Here is a 24,485-nt window from a genome sequence, read left to right on the forward strand (position 1 = left end):
TGAATAAGATTTTGAAAAAAGGTTCAGAAGAAGTGAATAATGGTATTGGCCGTGTTTCTGCAAGCCAATATCGACACTATCGGTGAGGCAAATTGTATAAACATTAAAACAGCTTATATAAAATTCAGGGCTGTGGAGACAGCTAACCAGTTAAATCAGTAAACTATCAGAATGTTAAACATCAGGCCTTTCTGCCAATTACCAAAAAAGCATGTTGACTAGTGAGTTGTCGAACGTGATAAATTCATTAAAGAGAATATTACCTTTACTCAAGGAGGGCATACCAAGAGGGACAATAAGTTTAGAGTAGGATGAGAGTCTTGAAAATGATACAGCATCGTGAAGATCCTCCAAGACTGTACGCTTCTTGCTCTGAAGACTTGTGCATGCACGATGGCCTTGGACAGCATACAGCAAAACAGGAGTATTTGTATATTCATCTACAATATTCTCTAGAAACTCTTCGGCCACAGCAGAGAATCCTCCAGAGTCGTCAACTACAAATTGAAAGCCCTGCCAACATTTTAAACTTGTTTAAGACAAATCAAACTAAAATGATTGTTCTCCCAGAACCTAAAAGAGGAAGATTATGGTTAGTCAAAATTCAAAACACTATGCTTTGAGTCATCATACCAATAATAACCATTGATTGAAAAATCCGAAACCAAAATTTACAGAGAAACACGAAAAATGGGATAACCAAAAACCATTGCACTAATATTTTCTATATAGCCATTACTACTTTTGGTAACAATTTATTTTCAAGTTCCTACAATATTGGGTAGAAGAATAAGCCTTGAAATTAGTAGCTTTGATCCTTAAATATAATCTTTTCCTAAATACAAGCCATAATAGGCAGTGGGTCCATATATATGGAAAGGAAATTAAAAAAAATGAAAAGTAAATTGAATTGTAACGTAGTAGATACCAAAAGATATTGCTTCACTAAAAAGATTAAAGATATAAGAGAAATATCTCCTAAAACCAACAACTACAAGACACAAAAGAAGTGATAGTATACCTGTATATGATCACACTCTTCAACAAAAAATCGTAGCCTGTCACTAATTTCTTCCCCTTGCAAATCCCAAGAAAAGGAATCCTTTCCAATTCCGTAATTGTTGAAGTTCTCAGCATCCATCCAAACCCCATTTAGTTCATAGAGACTCTGGGGATGATAATGTACTTTTGAGTAGTCCGTCCAAAACTGTACACCATTTTCTAGACTTTCAACTATATCCTTATCCTGATACTCACTTTGAGAACCATTGCTTGAACCACTAGTGTCATTAGTCACAATCAAATTTTCCTCTTCCTCATACAGTCTTTGTAGGAACAAATTTTTCTTATGAGGTTCACAGGCCTGGGTGGAAATCTTACCTGTCCTGCACATTGGTCTATGGACACTCAGCGCATAAACAAAATTTAAACTAAAGATTTATGATAAATATAACTGATGAAGTACGTTTCATGTCCAATAGAACAAGCAAGCAGTAAGTGAATAGAGCACCAAAAGGCTCCAGCTAGATATTTGTAGAAAATTGCCATTTTTTATTTTTATTCAACCTTATAAAATTTGAGTTTTCTCAAACAGGCATAGACTGAAAGGTCTCACCAAGTAACAACATCTGATGGAAAGGAGGTAACCTCCTTATATAATGTACCATGTGAGCTCAAAGATCCAAGTGAACCTGAAAAAGTTAACACAAAGTGTAAAAATATATGAAGTGGGAAATGGGGAGACAACGATGTTTCATTTTTGAACCAGGAAGAACAATAAAAGCATAAAGAATTAATATTATGCTAAAATATTTTTCACCAATAGATATCATCATGACAACATCAAGTACCTCTCATGTTTATTGAAAGTAGGCGAGGAGTGTATGTAAGAATGCCCTGCAGATATTGAAGTAGCACGGTGTGAGTATGAGTTGAAACTCGAATGACTTTAATCCACATATTCATATCATCCCATTGCCATTTTCCTTTCCCACAGCTAAAATATGCCAACTAGACACTAATCTATTAGTTAATCATAACCCAGATGAATTAACTAATACTTATTTGTATTCGTGTCATGAGAATAGGTACATGTAGTGAGGCAAATAGATAGCAGCAGACCAATTGGATGACTGCAAATACAAGATGTTAAGATCTCATTAAATCATCTACCAACATAGTTTTTAACATACAAAATTTTCTTAAAAGAAGGCTACAATGCTAGTTCAATCTCAAGAAATTGCACCTGTTGCGTTACACCAGTACGATAAAGCACATCCATGTTAAGATCATGATTCTTGAAGAATGAATCAGCATTAGGGTCTCCAGCCAGCCCAAGAAGCTCATCCTTACAATTGAACACAAATATGCATGATTAGACAATTAAACCTCAATATAAATTCTTTCCAAGATAACCAGAAAAACAGAAACCCCAACTGTGAGAAAATGAAAGGTTTAGAACAGTTAGTTGCTAGCAAAATATTTGAGGCAAACAGCTCTAACAGGAAAATGAAAGGCATCTTTTTTTTTTTTTTTTTTGTGATGGGTGGTATTTTGGTGTTTTTTTGTTGGTGGTGGGGGGTTTAAATGCTCTCTGAAAACTTTAGACATGCAATGATCTCCATAAAAGTAAGGAAAATGTTGTATTGCTCACAACAAGAAAAAGTAGTAATAACAACTCCATTGACTACACACTGAAAAGGAAAACTGTGATCACATAATGTACTCAAACGAAGTATTTTACTAACTACATGTTGAACCGAAGCTTCTGAATAATCGTTATAGCAGGAAGATTCTCACTTAACAAAATTTCACTCTTTTCAATAACAGCAATAAATGCAGAAACACTCGCTTAACATGAAAGGCTTTTTTTTTTTTTTTTTTTTCTTTTATGGTGGTATTTTGGTGTTTTTTTGTTGGTGGTGGGGGGTTTAAATGCTCTCTGAAAACTTTAGACATGCAATGATCTCCATAAAAGTAAGGAAAATGTTGTATTGCTCACAACAAGAAAAAGTAGTAATAACAACTCCATTGACTACACACTGAAAAGGAAAACTGTGATCACATAATGTACTCAAACGAAGTATTTTACTAACTACATGTTGAACCGAAGCTTCTGAATAATCGTTATAGCAGGAAGATTCTCACTTAACAAAATTTCACTCTTTTCAATAACAGCAATAAATGCAGAAACACTCGCTTAACTAGAAAAAAGCATTAAAAATCATAAATCAGCATTAAAGTATATTAAATAGAAAATGATATTAGCATAGGGAATGGGCCAAGTAGGATGTGAAACCTGAAAGTTCCAAAAGTGAGAGCCAACGTAATTGGCAAAATCGCCGACTTGGATAGTTACAAGTTCTTTCATCTTTACTTCCTACTGCAGCTGCAGCCAATTATGCGACGGCAGTGGTGGAGGACGGTGCGGCAGTGAAGCACGACGGAGAGGCGAGGAAGGTAAGAGATGGTAGGGGTGGGGATGTGAGACCAAGGTTGTCCTTTTACTTCTTTTTCTTTTTGGTCGGGACTCTTTTTTTTTGTTGAGTGAGAGAAACCATCTATTAAGAATGGGCTAAGCTTAAAAACCACAAGTTGGGCCAACCGACTCAATTAGTTTCTAGCCTAATATTCTTGTTCTCAACAGAAATTAGAGAAGCACTAGTATCCTATCCTATGTTAATATCTTAACATCCGGTTATTTGGCCCCGCATTTGAGATGCGTGTCAATTATCCTTATTCCTATGCCTTTGTTTGCTTTCCTGTAGCTGAACAGGTCTCATTTGCATGTGCTTTGAAATGTTCTGACAGCTGGAAGTTCCAAAGTCTTACCACCATCTGATCAGATATGAAAATTTCAAAAGTTAATTAAGTACCTGTTAGTTAATTCAAAGGAAATAAATGTAAAATCAATGCATCAAACAACTATGTTGAAAATCCCTTACGCTACATATGCATTATTACCAGAAAAATGATTTCAGAATAAAATAATAAATAAATTATAAATAAACATCTTAGAATATAGAAGCAGCTTGTCAGTGACTATTGAAAGAAATGCCAATTCAAATAGTACAAATTGTGAAGATATCAGATAATTCCATGATATATTGAAAGAAAGCCAATAAACAACACTATAACCACTGTTCCAACCTGAGAGAATACAAAGCTAAATTAAAACAGTAAATACAGAAAGTAACATTTCAAAGAGAGATAACAAGTATATCAATACTCAATACTCTTTTATTATCCTATTCCGCAACATATGCAAGCTATAATGTACAAATACTTCGTTTCTACTCAAATATCTGTACCATAGGCGTATTTGCATCATATACTATTAAATTAAACTTCCTAATTGTGACTATAGTTTTGATAAAATGGCCGTATTTACAGATTCCTATTTGTGCAAAACGGAAGGCAAGACTAGCTAGCTTTAATTCTCTTACAAGAAACTAGCATAACTTGGAAAACAACAATGATAAAGCCATGAAGAGATTCTATTAGTTCCTACTAAACAAAACAATTAGATCAAAACTAAGGGTGAATTTTCAGTATTAAGAAATCAACTGTGTCTCTTGAATCTCCAATTCAATTACGCCAGTAATCCAAAGAGTTGACTTATTATACAATGAACAAGTGCAGAAATAGAAGGAAAGATGAAGAGGCACCAGAGGGCAGAAAAAGAGTTAGTTTTCTTGTTCCTGCAAGTGTGGGCACGCGCTGACGCTGTGGAAATCCTTTTGCTGGTTCAGATTGCCATTTTCCTTCTCAGTTCTGATAAAGAACATTGACAACTGAGAAAGATGATCAACCAGAGCCACAAAACACACAACAGCACACCAGAATCCAGAACCCACAGCAGCAGCAGCACAGCCAGAAAATTAATAGCAGCACAAAATTAATACTACCAACAACATTCAGCAACAAACAGCTTTGATTTGATTTCCATTTTTAGCATTCAGCAACAAACATTACAAAACAGCAACAAGTAATCCCTAATCACTAAACCTGAGATTAATAAAGCTAAACAAAAATTTCAATAATGATTTGATTTCTATTTTTAGCAGCAGAAAATTTCAACAAAAATTTCAGGAATTAAAAAAAGAGCAGCAGCACAAAATCAATTATTTGATTTTCCAGTAATCCATTCACTATTTCACATTCAAAAGTAAGCAAACAGAGCACAAAAGGAAGAGAAGAACCGAAGAAGTGAAAGCAGTGCCACTAACCTTCGACGGAGACACGGACGGCGACCGGCGAGACGACGGGAAGCGGCGACACGGCGGCGAGCTGCTCCAACCTCGAACAGAGAAGCCAGGGAGGACGGGGACAGGGGGAAGGAGGACGCCGAGCTACAAGAGAGGACGCGGAGGCGCCGACAGCACGGACGGCGGGGAGGGGGGGTTGGGGGAAGGGGGGTGAGTGAGTGAGGGCTGAACGTTGGGTTTTTTTTTAAAACGGCACCGTTTATCAAGAATAGGCCGGTTACCAGTCCAGTCCAACCGGTCGATTCCCAGACGATTCAACAGTTTTCGAATGAACGGTCATTAGTAACAGACCGGACCGTTTTCATTATTGGTTTTTGGTTGGATCGATTCAACAAGTCGGTTCGAATATTCAGTTATAAATATTTTCAATTTACAAAAAAATATTCAATTAATTCTAATATTGTTTATACTATGAAGGACTTAAAAAAAATATATAAAAATCTAATTAAAAATTTGGTCAAATTATAAAGGCCAACAAAATTATTAAATCTTATTTAAAAGGCAAAGGCTTTAGAAAAATCGACACCAAAAAAAGTTTATTATCAAACGCCAAAATTAAGCTGCTTCTTCTCATTTCAATAATGTACTGTATCGTCCAAAACTTCATTCTCTAACATTACTTTATATTAAAAAGATTTTCTAATTCCTAAATCTGCATCGCTCTCTTCTTTATGTATTAAGATTCTTCTTGTCACATTAATAATGTTTTTGCTAGATGCATATTTTTTTTATGGTATGATTGCCTAACAAAATTGAAGTTAAAACTTCAAAGCTTAGGCTCCATTCCCAAATAATATGGACCACACACATTATTGTAACGTAACATTATCATTTGACACATATTTACTCTAAGACTTATTATAAGCTCAGCAACCGACACCCTTTGTACATAACTAAGACACAGAATTGAAGAGACTCAGTTATTGGATCACCATGGAAAACAAAGTAGCAAGAACAAGTGAAGCTCAACCCATAAGATGTAAAGGTGTGTGTTCCATAATTCCATGAAAAATGGAAGTTCCAATTTGAAGTTGATATGTTAGTTTTAATTGGAAGCTATGTGATAATGTATGTAGCTGCGGTTAGTCGCAAACAAGGTGAGGCATTGAGCATTGAAGAGATCATTGTGGCACCACCAATGGCTTGTGAAGCAAGGATTAAAGTTATATGCACCACTCTTTGTCACGTTGATCTCACTTTTTGGAACACTAAGGTTATTGCTTACAAATTACCATCATTTTCTTCTTTCATTTCAAATTAATGATTTCATTATCAATGTGTATTCATGTTTTTAAACATGTCTTTTTGTGTGTTTTGAAGGACCCTGCTTCAATTTGGCCAAGAATTCTGGGTCATGAGGCAATTGGGTAAGAGAATTTGCGAAATATGGTCGCAACCTGTGTTCAAAATTCCCATTCAAAGTATCTCCATGGATGCCAAGATATGATAGTAGCAGATTCACTGATCTCAATGGAGACATCATACACCATTTCCTTTTTGTTTCAAGTTTTAGTGAATACACTGTCGTTGACATTGCCAATCTAACCAAGATTCATCCCCTTGTTCCTCCAAACAAGGCATGCCTCCTTAGTTGTGGTATCTCGGCCGGTAATTTTTCTATCGCGAAGCATAAAAACATTATTAGAGTTTGTTTTGTTTGATTCAGGTATTTTCGCAGACGAGTTTGATATGTTAAATTTATCAACCATATTATGTATACACAAAAAATAAGATACTCTATAAGATTAGTATAATATGGTCATGAATAAATACAAGATTACTCTTAGTATCTTATTCATAAGTCAACAATATTCATCAAATTCAATATGTTGATTAAATTTCTATCTTTAGGGCTAGGTGCTGCTTGGAGATTAGCAAATGTAGAGCCAGGTTCAACTGTTGCTATTTTTGGGTTGGGAAGCATTGGATTAGCAGTATGAATTTTTAATATAATATAAATTTCAATCTGTATGATTTCTATGTTTTGTGAGGGTTTTTATATACAACATGATCATTGAAATTGGTTGGTTTTGAAAGGTTGCTGAAGGAGCTAGATTTTGTGGAGCAACTAGAATTATTGGTGTGGATGTTAAGCCAGAAAAATTTGAAATTGGTAATTTCACTTTCTGTTTAATAACATAACATAGACTCATCAAATTCTAGGTATGCTGCTTCTTTATGTTACTTACCATTATGATGCTTACATTATGAAATTGTTGTTCATATACACACAGCAAAAAAGTTTGGAGTTACTGATTTTGTTAATGCTGGAGAATGTGGAGACAAATCTCTAAGCCAGGTACTCTATAAAGCTCCAATGATGTTTGTTTTAACTTAAAGGACATAAGAATGAGATTGATTATAGTTATTACTGTGTGGTTTTGGAGCAGATAATTATAGATATGACTGGTGGTGGAGCAGATTACTGCTTTGAATGTGTTGGTTTAACATCATCAGTTCATGAAGCATATGCTTCTTGTAGAAAGGTCTCTCTCTCTCTCTCTCTCTCTCTAACCATAGTTGATGAAATCATTAGTTGTTTTCTGGATTCAGGGTTGGGGAAAAACAATTGTTTTAGGAGTGGACAAGCCAGAATCCAAGTTGAGTCTTAACACTAGAGAGATCCTCTTCAATGGGAAGAGCCTAATTGGATGCTTATTTGGAGGACTCAAACCCAAATCTCATGTCCCTGTTCTCCTTAAACGTTACATGGACAAGGTACTTTAACATTATGCAAATTCTATGGTAATTGTTTAGAGTTTAGACCTCTTTTTGTTCCTCTATTACTGATGGCAAAATTATTGACAGGAACTAAAGTTGGATGAATTTGTCACTCATGAGTTGAAATTCAAAGACATCAACAAAGCTTTTGATTTACTGATGAAAGGAGAGTGTCTGAGATGTGTAGTTTGGATGGACAAATGACTTCATTCTTTTGTATGTATTTTTAATGGTGTGAGATAACCTTGCCAAATTTTAATAAAAGTGCTAGTGTTCTAGACTTTCTCGTAAAATTATGTTATGTCATACTATTTCTTTTCAACATATAATAATTCCCAAAAATCAAGAAGATAGATAAAACACTAACAAAGATTCATGAAACAAAACCAAAGTTGTTACAACATGGTTATCATCATCTAAAGTATCAAACCTTCCATTTTTCTCCCTAAAATGTTACACTTCACCAAACTCCCAATAGTGTTCATAACCATCTTAGCATCATCCAAAACTCTCCCTTTAGCTAACTTCTTATACAAGTAACTCTCAAAAGTCATTCTTTGAACATACTCATCCCCACAAAGCTCCACCAATGCCTCCTTAGCAGCGTTACTACCGTAGAAAACCCTCTGCAACAGATCCAAAAACCGGAACATACTAGTATATTCCCCATCCCAAATTTTCAGATACTCCCTTCTTAGATCATGTTCGTCAATCATTTTAAGACCCCCCTCTGATGCCTTAACCACGGCGTTTCCGCAAACTCGGCCCGATTTCGCGGCGAAGTATATTCCTTCGCCGGAGCACTTAGTGACGTAGCCTGCTGCGTCACCAACGAGTGCCACGCGTCCTTTGACTCTCACGGGACGCGGGTGCTCTGGAATAGGGTGGGCCTCTACCTTGATCAATTTTCCACCGTTGATCTTGTCACGGACTCTATCCCTGATCCCTCTCTGGAGCAACTTAATATCCTGCTTCGAGCGCACAGTACCGGTGCCCACTGCCACGTGGTCACATTTGGGAAACACCCAACCGTAGAAATCGGGAGATACGTCGTTGCCTACGTACATCTCGGCGAGATTTTCATAATGCGCCATTTTCTCGTCCGGTAATCTGATTCTCTCCTGGAACGCGATTGCGCAGGTGTAGTCGCCGGCGCCGATTGATTTTGCGACGCGGCTGTTTGCTCCGTCCGCGCCGATCACGACGTCGACGGCAAGGCTCCGCCGGTAGGTGTTTTGTACGGTGTAGTGTATAGTGTAGGGAGCGGTCGGCGACGGAGGTAGGTCGACAGCCGTGACGAGGGCGGAGATGACGGTGGCACCGGCGGATGCGGCGCGTGAACGGAGGAAAGAGTCGAGGACCTCGCGGCGGAGCATGGCGATGAACTCGTTGGATTTTAGAGTTTTGCCGAAATCGACGGCGATGTTGGAAGGAGAGAAGATGCGCATGCGTGTGACGTGGCGGTCGACCAGGTGGAGAGGGATGGAGAACTCGTCGAGCATGCAGAGAGGGATTGCGCCGCCGCAGGGTTTGGCCGCGGACGGCGGGTTGCGCTCGAAGAGAAATGTCTCAACGCCTCCAGCTGCCAGGGCCTCCGCGGCGGAGGATCCGGCTGGGCCGCCACCGATCACCGCCGCGCGGAGCTTCCTGCCGGCGATGGACGGGTGAGTAGATTTGGAGGCTATGATGGTGAGTTTGTTAACATGCAATTTGGATTTTGAGCTTTTGGTTTTTGTGTTCAGTGAAAATGGTGAAAAAGTTAGAATTTTTGCCGCCATTGATGAAGATGGAGAATGAGAATTGGGGTTTTGGGGTTTTTGTTGAAAAAATGCAAGTATTTAGGGTTTATTTTGTTATAAATCTGAGCTCTAGATCTTGAAACTAGATGAGAAAGTTAGTAAGCAACATAAAAATATTCATCTTTTTTGAACTTCCATGTGCTAGCATGACTTAAATGTTGACAAGGACAAATGGTGTCAGAATCAGAACTATGCATGACTTGAATTTATTACATAGGATAAAGACAAATGATGTCAGAATCAAATACCCACTTTAGTAAATCATAATTATATTTATAAGATCACATTAACAACCTGTTCTTTATGGTGTATTAAATACTAAAAGCAAATGGAGTAAGCTAGACTTTAAGAACTTGTGTTTTGTAACATCTTCAAAGCTAACATATAGGGTAAAAAGATATGATCAATCAAGAAAAATGGTGGTGGTTGTTTCTTCTACACTTTGATGTTGAACAATTCACGGATGGTGATAGGATGGCAAAGATTTGAGATTAGTGAGCCAGACCACGCTGCATCAGCTAGGATTGAGTTTACTGCTTGTGTAGGGTTCAATAGATCCCACCATAGGTGTTTTGAAGGTTCATTGCATGCTATGTCCATGGACATGCATCCTATCATTGCACCATTCAAGCCTAGTCCACAACATGCAGTCTTTGTGTCTACAAAACCTGTACATTCACAAACCTAATCATGTTCACTTTCATGTTTCACAATTTAAAAAGGTGTTGGCTATTCATTTTGGATATTATCTCCAGACCGAGTTATGTTAAATATTTTTTTCGGTCTATGATAATTTTTTTAAAAGAAAATATCATATCATAATTTAAAAATCTTTGATTAATTTCTAACCATTTAAATAATTAGTTTAAGTAGTTCTTGAAAAATCAATGCTTATAAGAGCCGCTTAGACCAATTACTTGAATGATTAGAAACTGGTTAAGGATTCGAATTGTGAATGGCACTATATCATTCGAGTCAATGATAAGGGACCGAAAAAGACACTTATTCTTCTTATTATTATTAGATGAGATGCCATTCCCAATTGGAGTAGCACACACCAAATGGTGGTGTACACATGAATCGATTCAATATACAATACAACGTGAAATGCCTATAAATATTTTTTAAAAAACCTTATTGTATGCTCCTTGAGTATTTAAATAGATTGTACTTCATTCATTCGTAGAACATATAAGTATTTCTTAATAAATATTTGTATGTACTATACAAAATACAAATGTATAAAACACAATTCAAAGTATCTATAATTTTGGTCAATTTTTTTTTGTTAATAATAATCATGAAGTTTAAGAAGGGAGAAATTAACATACCAAAAAGCCAAGGTTGGTTGATAATCTCCATCATTCCATGGTATACATCACAGAACACCACATGAATTTCAGGGAGTTCAGTGTTAAGCTTGGCCATATGTTCCTCTAGCAAGTTATTGTATTCCATGATCAAATCATTCACTTGCTCCTCACAACCACTTCCATTGTAATCTGACGTGCGATTCATCTCCCACGCTACGCGTGGAGTGCACCCCAAAGGAAGGATTCCGAAGCATATGATCTTCCTTGCATTTGCATCATAGAGGTACCTCACTGCATTTGTCATTTGATCCACAAGAATGGTGGCAAAAGTGTGGTTGGACATTTGGTTGGTAGAGTTCTGAAGGAAGAGATCAATGTAATCGTCTTTGCCGAATGAGAGAGCAAAGATGGAGGATCTTGTGAATTGGAGAGCAATGTCCGTGGCCAGATGCAGCTGCAACAGCTGCATGGTCTCGGAAACTTGCCGGAGTTGTTGGTTGAGTGATTGGTGGCTTTGGCTTCCCTGGTTCATGATTGTTGCTTGTGTTGATCCAAAGTTGAGACCCCCAAAGATCTCCTCTACAGATCCATTTTGACCATAGAATGGTCTCATTGATTTCAGTCCAATCTTTTCAGCTACAACAACAATTTCAGTTCAACAATCCTAATGTATTTGAGAGCAAGCACAGAAAGATAAGAGTAAAGAGAAAAGAGATCATACCAAGAAGTTGAGGAAGAAGTGTGGAATCAGAGCCATTACATGGATACAAAGAGAAATGACCATGAAGGAGAGGGTAGAAGAGAGTGTTGTCTCCACAATCAACTGAGGAATCACCTAACACATAAAATGCATATGAATGTGAACCAATTCTACCACCATCAATGTTAGTGGTAGTGACTACCTCTTTGTTTTGACAATAAACTAAGCTTAACATGCTCATTAGCATAACAACAACTTGAACATCAAACCCTCTTATTTTCATGTTGCTCTGCATAGCCTTGGCTATAAAAACTGATTTTGCTGCTAAATCATTCCAATAAGTGTAGCTATTTTAATGGTTTCTCTTCAATAGTTTTCCCATTTGGTTGTAGATGAACTTAAAACAGGACAAAGTGTGTATTTCTGTTTTTCAGTTTACATTTGAGAAGACAAGGGAAAGGTCATGTGCTTAGCATTTCTCAACAACCTCATTGTCAGCAAAATTTATGATTTCATTCATTTGTTTTTCTTATCTAAGAAATAAAAAAGTAAATAAATTGTAAAAACAAGAGGAGGAAATTAGAATGGCCAATTTCTGGCAACAAGCTTATCCATCTAAGTTCTAAGATTAAGACATGGATATATATGTCTGGCCAGACTAACGAACTTTGATAGTACATGAAGTTTGGAATGAAAGAAAATATGAATTAACTTAAAGGTGGGTGTGTGTTGAATCACTTGTATTAACTAGAGATTGATGCTTAATTGTTAAATTGTGTTGTATTTGTATATGATTTCGATTATAATTATAGTATTAAATTTTACTTTGCTCGAAGATTCCTACCCCTTTCATGAAATTTCCGTGAGTTGGGTCAAGTTAATCAAAGTTTCGGGTAATACAGCGCATGTTCATAGTTAATTGATAATTTTTCTTTTAATCAATCAATCATTGAGAATTAATGTTTAACTAAGTGACATTTTCACCTACTGTCTTAATAAGTCATGGTCCTGTGACTCCTGTCACCCAAATCCCTAGTAATGGGAATAAAGTTTCCACTGAATTTCACATCAAAATTCAGTAGGCAATGGACATAAACAACACTTTACTTTCTAAACCTGGAGTCTTCTTTGATCCAATTACTAAAAATATGCCTGATTAAATCATGCTAATATAAGAGAGAAACTAAATCCAAATACCGTATACATCAATTATGTAAGAGCAGAAATAGACAATTGTGCATCGAAGCACACAACAGGGACCATAACTATGCCTTCACCTTTCCACTTAACCCACGTTTGTTGGGCCAGATACAATTCACTGAACTCTTCTTGGCCGCCGCAACTGAACATTGATCACTACGGCCACCTTTGCTGCTGCTCAGCTCCGTTTGGAGCTTACGCCGCCTCATCCGGTGCTCTAACCGCATTCCTCTAAGTGCCCGGGCTCTACGCTCAATTTCTAAAGCATGAGAGAAATCCCAGATCCTGACAACACCCTCTTCCCCACCACAGACAATCCGATCAGCTCCTATATCTACAGCAAAAAGATTGCTCTTAAATCCATGCAACATCCTCTGTGGGGGCTCTATTGCACCACCATCGAAATACTTCACCTTTGAACTCCTCTTCCTCAGAGCATGCCTGCTAGTCCTCAGCAGCTTTCGCACATCAATTAGAGCAAGCTTGCCATCACTTGATGCTGACACAAGCCATGGAAACTCAAAGGCAAGTGAATACACAGGACCTGTGTGAGGAATCCAAGCAGCAACTTGCCAAGCTTTGGCCTCACAGCCGTCGTCTATGATCTCATACATGTGTATTGAACCATCTTCACCTCCAGTGAAAAGGAAATCCCCTGTATGGCTTCTTGCCAAAGCATAAGTGTTGCCAACATGAGCACTGAAAATGATAGTCAACAAACTCCCACTATTGGTATCCCAAATGTACACATCTGAACCTGATATGCTGGCAACTGTAGTATCATGAGGGACAAGTCCGTAAACCCAATCGCTGTGCCTTAGCACCTCAATGCACTTCATTGAATGACGGTCCCACACTCGAACAGTCGTGTCCCACGAACCACTGTAAATCCTTGTTAAATCTAAAGCAAGTGATGTCACTGGACCCTCATGTCCCCAAAGTCTAACCTCAGTATTCTGGTCCTGAGACCCTCTAAGGTCAAACAGATGGGGTAGTCCTTCCACAGCCCTCCAACAATGAATAAATCCATCAGTACCACCAGCAACCAGCAGTCTTCTATCTGCTGCAACAGCACGAATGGTGCAGCCAAGGGGCCGTGACGATGCGATTGATAACCCGTCCTCCATGTCCCACATCCTCACAACAGAGTCATACCCAGAGGTAAATATAAGCTTTGCAGAGGCCAACAGGAAAACGGTCCGAACTGCTTCAGTATGGCCATACAATACATCCATAGTGTAACGTCCCATGAAAGTCTTACTCCTAAACTCCCTCTCCACAAATAGCTCCTTCCATGACTTCTCATCAGCAACATCTAATTCCAGGGCCACAGGAACTGCTGGAAGTTCCCACCTTTCAGCATAGAACTCCTTCCAAGCATGGTGCTCGGACGCAAGCCTATGGAGAATCGTGGAGACGCACGAAACAATGCCAAGGTCTTTGGGGTCAAGGCAATTCAGAATCTCGGAAATTATCGCCGGAGGAAGGTCGGTGATGGACCGACGGCAATCATAAACCACTTCAGCAGTCAATGATGATTGATTCAAACCACTGCCAGAGGCTTTGATTCCTTTCTTGGAATTAAACTTTGATGCTCCCTTCAAACTGTCACCCTTCCTATACTCACCCTTTGTACTCGGAACAATATCAGAGATTGAAATTCCTTCACTATTTGGTTTGTGACTAACTAGAGTTGGTTCAACTATGCCTATGCCTGGATTTGCTACAAAATCTACCAATTTTTCAGAAACCTCAGTAGTACTCCTTGGGCACCTAAATGCCATAAAAGAATGGGATGCTATACTCCAAAACAATAGGGTTGAAAATTCAAACCCTCCAGTAGCACACAAATTCTAACAAATTATCCAAATACCTAAGCCAACAAAATTCGAATTTGGGGGAAAAAAAGAAGCTGAAACCCTAATTGAAGCTTCCTACGAATAAGATAACCAAGGTAGGGCCAAAAATCAGCTTAGAAATAATCGGTAGCCAAATAAAACGATAGAGAAATCCTCAATTTTCTGCAAAAGAATAAAAAATATATATTAAAAAACGAAATTAAGAAAAATTCAAGGATGACGAGCTAACAGAAAATAGAAAAAGAACCCCACACACACAAAAAACAAATGCAAAATGGGGAAATTGAACAAAAGATATTCCGATTGAGAATGGAAAGAAGAATTACCTTGAGCGGAAGAAAGAAAAGCGTGGAAGCGGAGAAGAAGCAGAGAGAAAAAGGTGAAGGTGTGAATTGAATGAAGCTAAGAGGCGTTATGTGGTTAGGGTTACAAGTTAGAACTATGAAGTAATCAGATCCCCAAATTTCACCCTCAGTGTTCGGTGGTCACCGTGAACTTTGAAGAGAACACTAATCAATCCGCGAATTCACGCTTCTATCCTTCTGGTTTTCATAATTAATTATTTTACTACAAATGCCCTAAATAATTAAATTATTAATGAAAATACTTTTTAAATTTATTAACAATACAAATATTTTAAACTCTTCAAATCAAATATCTAACTATAAAATATACCTTCTTCGAAGAATTTAATTATTGGATTTTGACGATATTTTTTGTAAGTTTGACGATTTTTTTGTTTTTCTAAAGTATTTTTTCAATAATTAATTGAAGGATAATTTTTGTGGTCTATTCATTATTTTTTTAGCAATACTACAAATAGTAGGGAATAAGTTTTCCTACAATTGTAACGATATATTTATAGGTCATAAAGAAATTAGATAAAAAAATCAGAAAAATAAATTATGTCAAGTATTATAATTTTCTAAATACCTATAAGTAGACACACAAAAAATACTATAAATCTAAGATTTCAGTTTTTCAATCATTTATTTGATTTTTTTCAGTATTTTATAACTTATAAATTTATCATAAATTCTTTCGAAAAAATTTTTAAATTTTGGATAAAATGCATATTTAAACCAAAATTACACAATTCACCCAAAATGAAAAACGTTACCTGAATCTCCCAACCGGACGTTTTTATGTAAATCGAATGAGACCCATTCGAATTATGCAATCCAACACTAATTCGAATCAAGGCAATTCGAATTACTAAAGAAAATACAAATCGAATCTGACCAATTTGATTTATACATGGACGAAATCTTGTATTAAATCGAATCACATTGATTCGAATTATGCATGCACGTGAACATCCCACTAATTCGAATGACACCAGTTCGAATTACAAGCAGTTTTGTGCACATGGTAATTCAAAACAAGCTGTTTCGATTTGCCTATAGTAACTAATTTCGACGTGGGTTGATTCGAATTATCACCAAGAAGTAGCCTAAGGTAATTTGAATTGGACTCATTCGAATTACCAATGTCTACCCTATAAATATAGTTCGAGTTGAGCTCATTCGAACTACAATTTCAAATCTCTGCCCCACCAAATTTCAGAAAAAAACCCTATCCTAAAACTCCAAGAAAGTGTTCAACATTTGGATATTCCACTGATGGGGAATAACCCAGACCGACTTTATCGTTTGGATGGAGTCGCTCATATAGCTAGTGTCATCAATGAAAAGGTTAGTGCGCACATTTTTTTCTAAAATAGGATTTCATGTGTTACTTTTTTTTTTTGTTTCTTATAACGCTAATCATTATTTAGAATTGTTAAGTTAGATAGAGTTGCTGTATTGGTGATTTGTTAGTTTTAGAGGTTCGACGGAGCAAGTTTTAATTTGGATAGTGATTACAAATAAGTAAAAGAGTATGAGTAGTAAAGATAATGGGGGGTGCAACTTATTTAGAGTCAGATTTTTTTTTGTTAACATTAAACTCAGTCGTTAAAGTCAATTTTTTGTTAATGTTATACTATTTTTTATTAGACCCCGTTTGATGCATATATGATGTATTTGAACGCGTAACATTATTTGGTTGCGTACAAGTTGTATTCTTTGGATATATGTATTAGTTAATAATGTTGTATAAATATGTTCCGAGATCAGACACAATTTGATACATTCTTTATGCAACCCCACCGATGTAACATGAGCATGCGACGACAGTAGGGTATGCGCTTGGACGAGAGGATCGTTCCGTACTTGCAGATGGCCGGTTTATACCATCTTGTGAGGCTGAACGAGCTTGGTTTAGGTTGGATGAGCCGCTAGTTAGTGCATTCGTGGAGCGATGGCGTCCGAAAACGTACACGTTTCATATGCTGTTCGGGGAGTGCGCAATTACACTACAAGACGTGGCGTACCAGTTACGGCTACCGATCGATGGACCACTGACAGATTTTGAGACATACATCGAGGGTGGTTGTCCAGCTCGGGCGTGGTTTAAGGAGTTGCTGGGTGTATTGCCTCCTGCGAACTGCATATACAAGTTCGCAGTGAAATGCAGTTGGTTCCAGTAGACATTCAGAGAGTTTACTGATGGTGCCGATGAGGCCACTGTTAGGAGGTATGCCCGGGCCTATAGCATGATTATGTTGGGGACTCAGCTATTTGGCGACAAGTCCAGTACTCGCATTTACATTAGGTGGCTGCCATACGTAGCCAGGCTTGAGGACATGGGTGGGTACAATTGGGGATCAGTTGCTCTCTCATGGTTATACTGGTGCATGTGCCGCGTGGGGAACAGGCACGTTGTGAAGTTAGCCGGACCATTATAGCTGCTTCAATCATGGATCTTCTAGCAATTCCTTGAATTAGACCCGCTAGACATGATACGTTCGGCTGGCCTTTGGCCTCGAGGTACTATTCTATTCAAATGCTTTATTTGTCACAATTATTTGTTGTTAGCTTCATTTAGTGATAACTTGGGTTTGGGTTGCAGATGGTCAGGTCACAACCCTACAGCGAGCGAGAAGGGACCTCGAGTTGCGAGTTGGAGGCTCATAATAGATCTCTTACAGGCTGGAAATGTGAATATTTCAATCACTCTATATAGTTAAAATCTCTCTTGAATTGGCAACACTATATATTTAATGATGACATGTCATAACTATTTCTATTCACATTTCATTTGGATGTCGTATAACTCTCATGATGTAGTTCAGGTGGTGCATCTGGAGATATTGGAGCCTCATCATACGGCGTTCTGGAGGTCCGTGACAGCGTTGATATATTTTGCAGTCATAGAGTGGCACCAGATAGATCGGGTACTACCGCAGTTTGGTGGAGTACAACCTTGACCCCGAGCCATCTTGATGTCGAAGGATGACAGAGGTGGTGATCGATGGTTCTCACACAGCTTGCAGTTTTGGCACCTCCACTGAGACAACCCGCCAAGTCTGTCGCATGAGTTTCTGGATTGGTGGAGCCAGCATGGCAGGAGATTCCTATCACCTAACACCTAAGCTCTTCCTCGGTAACCCCAGGGCCATTCCTATTATGGTCGAGGTGACTCAGCGAGGTCCATGTCAAGTTCCTGACAAGGATCGGGTAGATAATGTTCCAAATAGGCGTCGAGTTGAGCAAAGAGCTCGTGTTGAGACACGTAGGAGCCAGCGTGAGTGGCGGTGGCTCGAGCATGCGATGGCGGAAGGTGAGGGCAAGGGTAGAGGTGATGGACGAGGTAGGGGTCGTGCTGGACAGACTGGGAGGGATGGTCGTCGAGTTAGAGCTGGAGATAAGGGAGAAGTGGACATGATGATGATGACAGTCTTTACAAGGATGGTGATGGTAGGGATCATGATGGGGCTGATGGTGGACATGATGGCGGGCATCATGGAGGAGGTGACGGTGAGATGGGGAGTGGACTTGGAAGAGGTGCGCATGGTGGCGGTGGTAGAGGATCCCATGGTGGATACTCGTATGGTTCTAGTGTGGGTGATGATTTGGAGGAGGGCGGCGGGGGAGATGGCGGAGGGCCATTCGGTGATTACTTTGTCGGTGTCCCCAGTGATGACCAGGCTATACATGAGAGCCATACATGGGTTAGTCTAGGTCAGCTTCTATCAGACCTGCTGACCAGTGAGGGTCTTGATGCAGACTTTGGAGGATCACACTTCCCCATCCGATACATGCTGAAAATCGAGCTAAGGCGATACACCTGATGCACATAGGGCTACCAAGTCAGACGTGAATATGCACAACAAGCTAAGGCATGACAGAATGGATAATAAAGTGCCTGAAAATATCCGCAATCACATGTCTGATCCCTAAGTGACACTCTGTAACTACCAAGTGAGAACGACTAAGTAGGCGTGGTCTCAGCGACAGCGAACTTAGAATTATCCCTATCGTACAAAGTCACTATGAAACATCGTGACTTCTTCAGATTAGCCTCTATAGACTTCATCAGATGCCGACTAAACTGTTGTCCGGTTCCCAACTGGGCCTCTGCCTCTCTCCCCTTGCGAACAAATAGCTAGGATAACCTCCCGTACATGGATTTCACCAATGAACAAACTGGAAGGTTCCTCACTCCCTTCAATGTCAAATTCACACACTCGAAGATATTTGTCGTCAGATGTCCGAATCTCCTACCCTTATCCCGATGTTGAGTTCACATCGAATACTCAATCCTGTTAGCCTAGTCATACATGGCAGGGTTTTCAGTTCGTAGGATATCAAACCAGTAATCAAATTCAACCTCAGTCTTGACATATGCCGCGTTCACCAGAAGCCTGCGTGCATCCTTGCCCTTAAAAGTCAGGGCAAAATTTGCGGCCACATGTTGAATACAGAATGCACGCTATACAGCAGGTGGTAGCCAACCTCCGTCGGGAGCCTCAAGTGCTGCCTTGATACCGTTGTGCCGATCTAATATCACTAGAATACCCGATTGCGGAGTCACGTGCTGGCGAAGGTGGGATAGAAAAAACCGACCATGACTTAGCATTCTCACCCTCCACAAGTGCGAATGCAACCGGCAGAATGTTGGAGTTCCCGTCCTGGGCAATTGCAACAAGCAATGTACCACCATATTTGCTGTACAGGTGGGTCCCGTCAATACTGACTAACGGCTTGTAATGTCGGAAGGCCTCAATACACGGTGAGAATGTCCAAAAAATTCGGTGAAAATAGGCCTGCTCCTGGTCCACTTGCCCACCCACTCGCACAAGACTCGTCCTCAACACTGCAACACTACCAGACATCGTCATTTGTACACCTAGGACCCATCGCGGTAACTCATTATATGAATCATTCCAATCTCCGTAAATATGTGCCACGACCTTCTACTTAGCCAACCAAACTCTCCTGTAAGTCGGTCTAGAACCGAAATGTGCCTCTGTCACGTTCAGCAGTACCTTGATACACACAGCTGCATCAGCTCTAATCACTGGCAGTATGAATGCTGAGATCACATGATAATCAACACTCCTGTGATCACTCGATATCGACATGGCAAGACAAGTATGAGGTCTATTGTACTGTTTTACCTCCCAAATACCTCTACGCTGGCGGAGACTGATCTGAATCAACCATGTGCACCGTTGCCAAATTTCTTACACTTCCCAAAGTACTTGCGATAATCGGACTCTACTACTTTGTTCTGAACCCCGCGTCGGATGCTATAGGTCTTCACGCTTAACACGACCTCCTATTTATTCTGAAACTAGTGACCAACCTAAAACTCCGCTAGACTTTTGGTACTCTGTGTATCTCTTGCACCAAATCCAATAAGTTTGCTAGGAACCCCCTGCTATCTCATGGCATCCCAATCCAAAGTTGAAAAGTGCGGGGGTACTGTTGGGTCCCTGAGCTAGGCTTCGTCAGCCCCAGCAGGATTACTCGCTACTATATCATCACCGATATCATTGGCAATTATGTTCGGATCCACATCATCATCGTCATCATCATCTCGCAGTAAATCGTCTATACCATCCAGTGTGCCACCGTGTAATAAAACCGATGCCGCATCAGTAATACCAACTCCTCTATCGCCACTATGGTGTAGATCAGCTGCGAAGGACGGGGAGGCAATCACAGGCACGGATGACGAGGCACCAACAGGCCTCGAACTAGAACAGACTGGCATTGCTAGAGCTGGGGGATTCTGGTTTGAACCTCGTGAGCTGGAGACCACATCGACAAGCTTGGCCAACAGCTCAGGGGTCCTGACCTAAAAAAATTGTCGACGACAATGGAACAGAACCTCCAAATCCTTATCATTGCATATGACAAACGAATCGTATTTTACATCATCTCGCAAAACTGAAATCAGAATTCGATAGAATAGCTTCTCAACTCGTTTCACGCCTTGCAACCCCAGTTTTTGGATTATAGAATTTAGGAACTCAGCAAAGCTCGTTGTAGGTTTCAGAAAAATACTGAGAGGATCCTTATCAGTAAACTTAATTTCAGAGCGTGTTTTTTTCTTAATCGACCCTCTATAGTACACCAACACTATAAAACTATCCTCACTAGCCATTATCTTTCACTCTAATGGCAATAATTTCACATTCACATCATGTTTATATATGTTGGTGTCACAGTAAATCGAATTTACCTTCTTTGATTTATATGTTCATGGTAATTCGAATCAGTAAAGTTCGAATTATATAAGGAAATTATGAGGTGTTATTCGAATTGGTGTCATTCGAATTAGTGAGGTGTTCACATGCATGCATAATTCGAATCAATGTTATTCGATTTAATAGGGGTGTTCATGGATTGGATCCGATCCGTATATCCGTGGTGTTTATCCGAATCTGATCCGAAAATTGCAGATATGGATCCGATCCGCACACTAATAGGATTGGATTACGAATTTTATGTAGATATCCGCATATCCAATCTGCATATCCACAAAAAAAGGAAATAAATAAGTAAATATTCTTTATATATTTTATTTCAACTAATAATTATCATATATGTTGTATTATTTTAATTTATTATTTAAGAAAAGTATGTTTAATATTATTTTAGTAGTAAACATATTTAAAACAATAGAAAAAATGAATTTTATTGATATTTTTTAATAAAAAAAAGATTTTAAAAAGAGTTTTGTATTTTGCGGATATATCCGATATCCGATCCGATTCACAAATGTGCGAATCAGATCGAATCGGATCCAAGTTTAAAAACTGCGAATTTTGGATCAAATCCGATCCGATGATTTTAGTACGGTTCTGATCGAAATTTTGGTCATATCCGATCTGATATGCGGTCACCCCTACGATTTAATACAAGATTTCGTCCATGTATATATCGAATTGGTCAGATTCGATTTGCATTTTCTCTGTAATCCGAATTGCCCTGATTCAAGTTAGTGTTGGATTATATAATTCGAATGGATCTCATTCGATTTACATAACTGTGCCTTTAAACCATAAATTAAAAATATTATAAAAAATCTTTTATAAAAGTTGTTGCAAAATAAATATTTTTAAAATGTGTCCTTAAAACACAAATTAACTAAATTATTTCTCAATTTAATGTGTTTGATTCATTCAATTGTATTAATTATAACTAATCAATTATGTAATTTTATTTAATTAGGATAAATATCAATGATAAAACTGTCGTAACATGTTTCTGATGGTGTTTTTCAATTTATTTCTTTTAACTCATTAAATTTATTTTATTATAATAAATTAACTATATCAACTAATTGATTTGGTTTTTTAAATATCATACAATTTATTATAATTTCTATCAATCAATTAATTGTAATTAAAATTGAATGATTATTTTGTTATGAAATTATTATTTCCTAATCTATTTATGGGCAATATATATATTAATTATAATCGTAAATTAAGCTATTTTATATTAAATGACTTATATAATGGCCATCTCATTTATTATCATAAATGCTGAACTAAATAAGTCATTATTACTTTTGATTTAGAATTAAATGAGAATAAAACCAGAGATACTATTTTATTTGGTCGTTCGGGTTTAATGGGTGTGACACTCAAATATAAATAGTGACTTCCGAATTTTGGTCTCCAACACATCAAAGCCATATCCGTAACTCTTTTTCCATAAAAGGAATTTCGATTCAACTCTATCAAGGATACAGAAGGTTTTCAAAGAACAAATGAATGATCTGAATTTGCACGAATTCTAAATGTTCGAACTTACGACGTTGTTTCAGTTCGTTGTCATTACGAGAATGACTCTAATCTATACGTGTCTAAGGATTAGAATAGATTAAATATTATTTAAGTAATTTATTTCTAATATTGGTATTTGATTAAATTAGTTTTAGAGAAATTTAAATTGTTGACTCAATTTATATATTAAATTACCGTAATATATATATATATATATATATATATATAAAGTTATGGAAAGTCTCATCCAAATTTGATAAGAACAAGACGACTTATATAGAAATGGTTCTCATGATGATAAGGTAAGTTGATTATTTTTCATTATTCTTTCAAGTGATGCTAGGTCTAATTTATAAATATTTTTTGTTCATATTTTAAGTTTATTTGATAAGTAAACCCTTGCAAGCAACATAGACAGTGCGATTTTATAGATTTATAAGTGCTAATAGCCTTTATATTTAATTTGTTTTATAGTTTGATAATAACTAATATATTTATTGGTGGATTTAACTATTACTATATTATTTATGATCACATTCAGTATATATGTCTGATTTATAGAAAAAAGTAGATTATTAAAACCGATTAATAACTATTTTAGAGTTAATTTAATTAACACTAAATAAAAAAAATAATACATAACATATTACTTTTTTATTAATCAAATTATTATAATTTAAATTAATTTTTAAAAAATAATTTAAAATTATAATTTCAATCTTATCACGTACATGGCACGGGTAATTATACTTGTTTTTTAATAAAAATAAATTTTTAAAAATAGTTTTGTATTTTGCGAAATGCGGATATATCCGATATCTGATCCGATCCACAAATGTGCGGATCAGATCGAATCGGATTCAAGTTTAAAAAACTGCGAATATTGAATCAAGTCCCATTCGATGATTTTAGTACGGTTCTGATAGAAATTTAGGCCATATCCGATCTGATTTGATATGCGGTCACCCTTACGATTTAATACAAGATTTCATCCATGTATAAATCGAATTGGTCAAATTCAATTTGCATTTTCTCTATAATTCAAATTGCCTTGATTTAAATTAGTGTTGGGTTGTATAATTCGAATAGACCTCATTCGATTTATATAAAAATGTCCAATTAAAAGATTCATGTAACATTTTTCATTTTAGGTGAATAGTATAATTTTAGTTTCATCTTAATTTAAATATACATTTTACCCTAAAATTTATCTGAAAAACGTGAATAAGGCGTTGATATGAAACGTGCATGCACAGCAGCATCTTTTTTAATTTTGAAACATTTCCCAACCGTCCCTTTATCATTTTGCTAACTCTCATTCGATCTCTCATCGATTGAAAATGACATTATAGTTTTTAACTATTAATTCTATCAGATATTTTGTCCTTTCTATTAATGTCTTTATTTAAAACTTACATAATTTACTCACATATAACATTAATTCGACACGCGTCAAAGAATTATTAAAAGAGACAAAATACCACTATTTTCGTCACTATCA

The 24,485-nt window shown here is 37.5% G+C and overlaps 6 protein-coding genes across 18 annotated transcripts in view; 1 reads left to right on the forward strand and 5 right to left on the reverse strand.

The window, feature by feature from the left end:
• The window catches only part of LOC107608564 (protein misato homolog 1), a 7,117-nt gene extending 1,707 nt beyond the window's left edge, over window positions 1–5,410 (reverse strand). Inside the window, exons 1-8 of one of the 12 annotated variants that reach the window (XM_021107114.1) lie at window positions 5,229–5,410; window positions 4,668–4,763; window positions 3,299–3,837; window positions 2,246–2,347; window positions 1,851–1,896; window positions 1,616–1,691; window positions 1,022–1,385; window positions 264–513 (exon numbers count right to left, since the gene is read on the reverse strand). In XM_021107114.1, the coding sequence (XP_020962773.1) occupies window positions 264–513; window positions 1,022–1,385; window positions 1,616–1,691; window positions 1,851–1,896; window positions 2,246–2,347; window positions 3,299–3,370 (910 nt within the window). In that variant the 5' untranslated portion in view covers window positions 3,371–3,837; window positions 4,668–4,763; window positions 5,229–5,410. Of the gene's footprint in view, window positions 1–263; window positions 514–1,021; window positions 1,398–1,615; window positions 1,692–1,850; window positions 1,897–2,060; window positions 2,133–2,245; window positions 2,348–3,298; window positions 3,838–4,667; window positions 4,774–5,228 lie in introns of those variants that run through there. The other 11 variants (XM_016310322.2, XM_016310323.2, XM_021107115.1 and 8 more) reach the window with 11 other exon arrangements.
• Window positions 5,990–8,208, forward strand: LOC107606581 (alcohol dehydrogenase-like 7). The gene is given in 10 exon segments (XM_021107125.1): window positions 5,990–6,252; window positions 6,344–6,480; window positions 6,588–6,657; window positions 6,660–6,875; window positions 7,119–7,201; window positions 7,305–7,380; window positions 7,502–7,566; window positions 7,658–7,753; window positions 7,821–7,985; window positions 8,076–8,208. Coding segments are annotated over 10 exon segments (1,077 nt in total). The 5' UTR covers window positions 5,990–6,200; the 3' UTR covers window positions 8,193–8,208.
• Window positions 8,323–9,905, reverse strand: LOC107608565 (geranylgeranyl diphosphate reductase, chloroplastic-like). Its single transcript, XM_016310326.2, has one exon. It carries the CDS (start codon window positions 9,764–9,766, stop codon window positions 8,405–8,407), a length of 1,362 nt encoding a protein of 453 aa, XP_016165812.1. The 5' UTR covers window positions 9,767–9,905; the 3' UTR covers window positions 8,323–8,404.
• On the reverse strand, window positions 9,809–12,639 carry LOC107606580 (GDSL esterase/lipase At1g71250). 2 transcript variants are annotated; one of them, XM_021107124.1, is made up of 3 exons: window positions 11,822–12,639; window positions 11,119–11,679; window positions 9,809–10,455 (listed from the first exon to the last, which is right to left on the reverse strand). In XM_021107124.1, exons 1-3 carry the CDS (start codon window positions 12,093–12,095, stop codon window positions 10,223–10,225), a joined length of 1,068 nt encoding a protein of 355 aa, XP_020962783.1. In that variant the 5' UTR covers window positions 12,096–12,639; the 3' UTR covers window positions 9,809–10,222. The 2 variants fall into 2 exon arrangements, with proteins under 2 accessions (XP_020962783.1, XP_020962782.1); XM_021107123.1 differs by having other exon boundaries at window positions 11,119–11,736.
• On the reverse strand, window positions 12,903–15,402 carry LOC110262491 (F-box/WD-40 repeat-containing protein At5g21040-like). Its single transcript, XM_021107122.1, has 2 exons — window positions 15,186–15,402; window positions 12,903–15,021 (listed from the first exon to the last, which is right to left on the reverse strand). Exon 2 carries the CDS (start codon window positions 14,782–14,784, stop codon window positions 13,066–13,068), a length of 1,719 nt encoding a protein of 572 aa, XP_020962781.1. The 5' UTR covers window positions 14,785–15,021; window positions 15,186–15,402; the 3' UTR covers window positions 12,903–13,065.
• LOC107606579 lies at window positions 19,513–20,083 on the reverse strand. Its single transcript, XM_016308626.1, has 2 exons — window positions 19,731–20,083; window positions 19,513–19,606 (listed from the first exon to the last, which is right to left on the reverse strand). The coding sequence occupies exons 1-2, from the start codon at window positions 20,081–20,083 to the stop codon at window positions 19,513–19,515; spliced, it is 447 nt and encodes a 148-aa protein (XP_016164112.1).

The sequence above is a fragment of the Arachis ipaensis genome, chromosome B07 (assembly GCF_000816755.2).
Source record: "Arachis ipaensis cultivar K30076 chromosome B07, Araip1.1, whole genome shotgun sequence".
In the NCBI taxonomy this organism is placed as follows: domain Eukaryota; kingdom Viridiplantae; phylum Streptophyta; class Magnoliopsida; order Fabales; family Fabaceae; genus Arachis; species Arachis ipaensis.

Bases quoted from the DNA above. Each gene is read 5' to 3' on its own strand.
- LOC107606579 (XM_016308626.1), bottom strand. From the start codon at position 20,083: ATGACGATGTCTGGTAGTGTTGCAGTGTTGAGGACGAGTCTTGTGCGA. The intron at 19,607-19,730 runs GTATCAAGGCAG...GGATGCACGCAG, and splicing joins GATATTAGATCGGCACAACG to GCTTCTGGTGAACGCGGCAT.
- LOC107608565 (XM_016310326.2), bottom strand. From the start codon at position 9,766: ATGGCGGCAAAAATTCTAACTTTTTCACCATTTTCACTGAACACAAAA.
- LOC110262491 (XM_021107122.1), bottom strand. From the start codon at position 14,784: ATGGCATTTAGGTGCCCAAGGAGTACTACTGAGGTTTCTGAAAAATTG.
- LOC107606580 (XM_021107123.1), bottom strand. From the start codon at position 12,095: ATGCAGAGCAACATGAAAATAAGAGGGTTTGATGTTCAAGTTGTTGTT. The intron at 11,737-11,821 runs GTATGATCTCTT...TTGTTGTTGTAG, and splicing joins ACTTCTTCCTCAACTTCTTG to CTGAAAAGATTGGACTGAAA. The intron at 10,456-11,118 runs GTATGTTAATTT...GTGAATGTACAG, and splicing joins CAACCAACCTTGGCTTTTTG to GTTTTGTAGACACAAAGACT.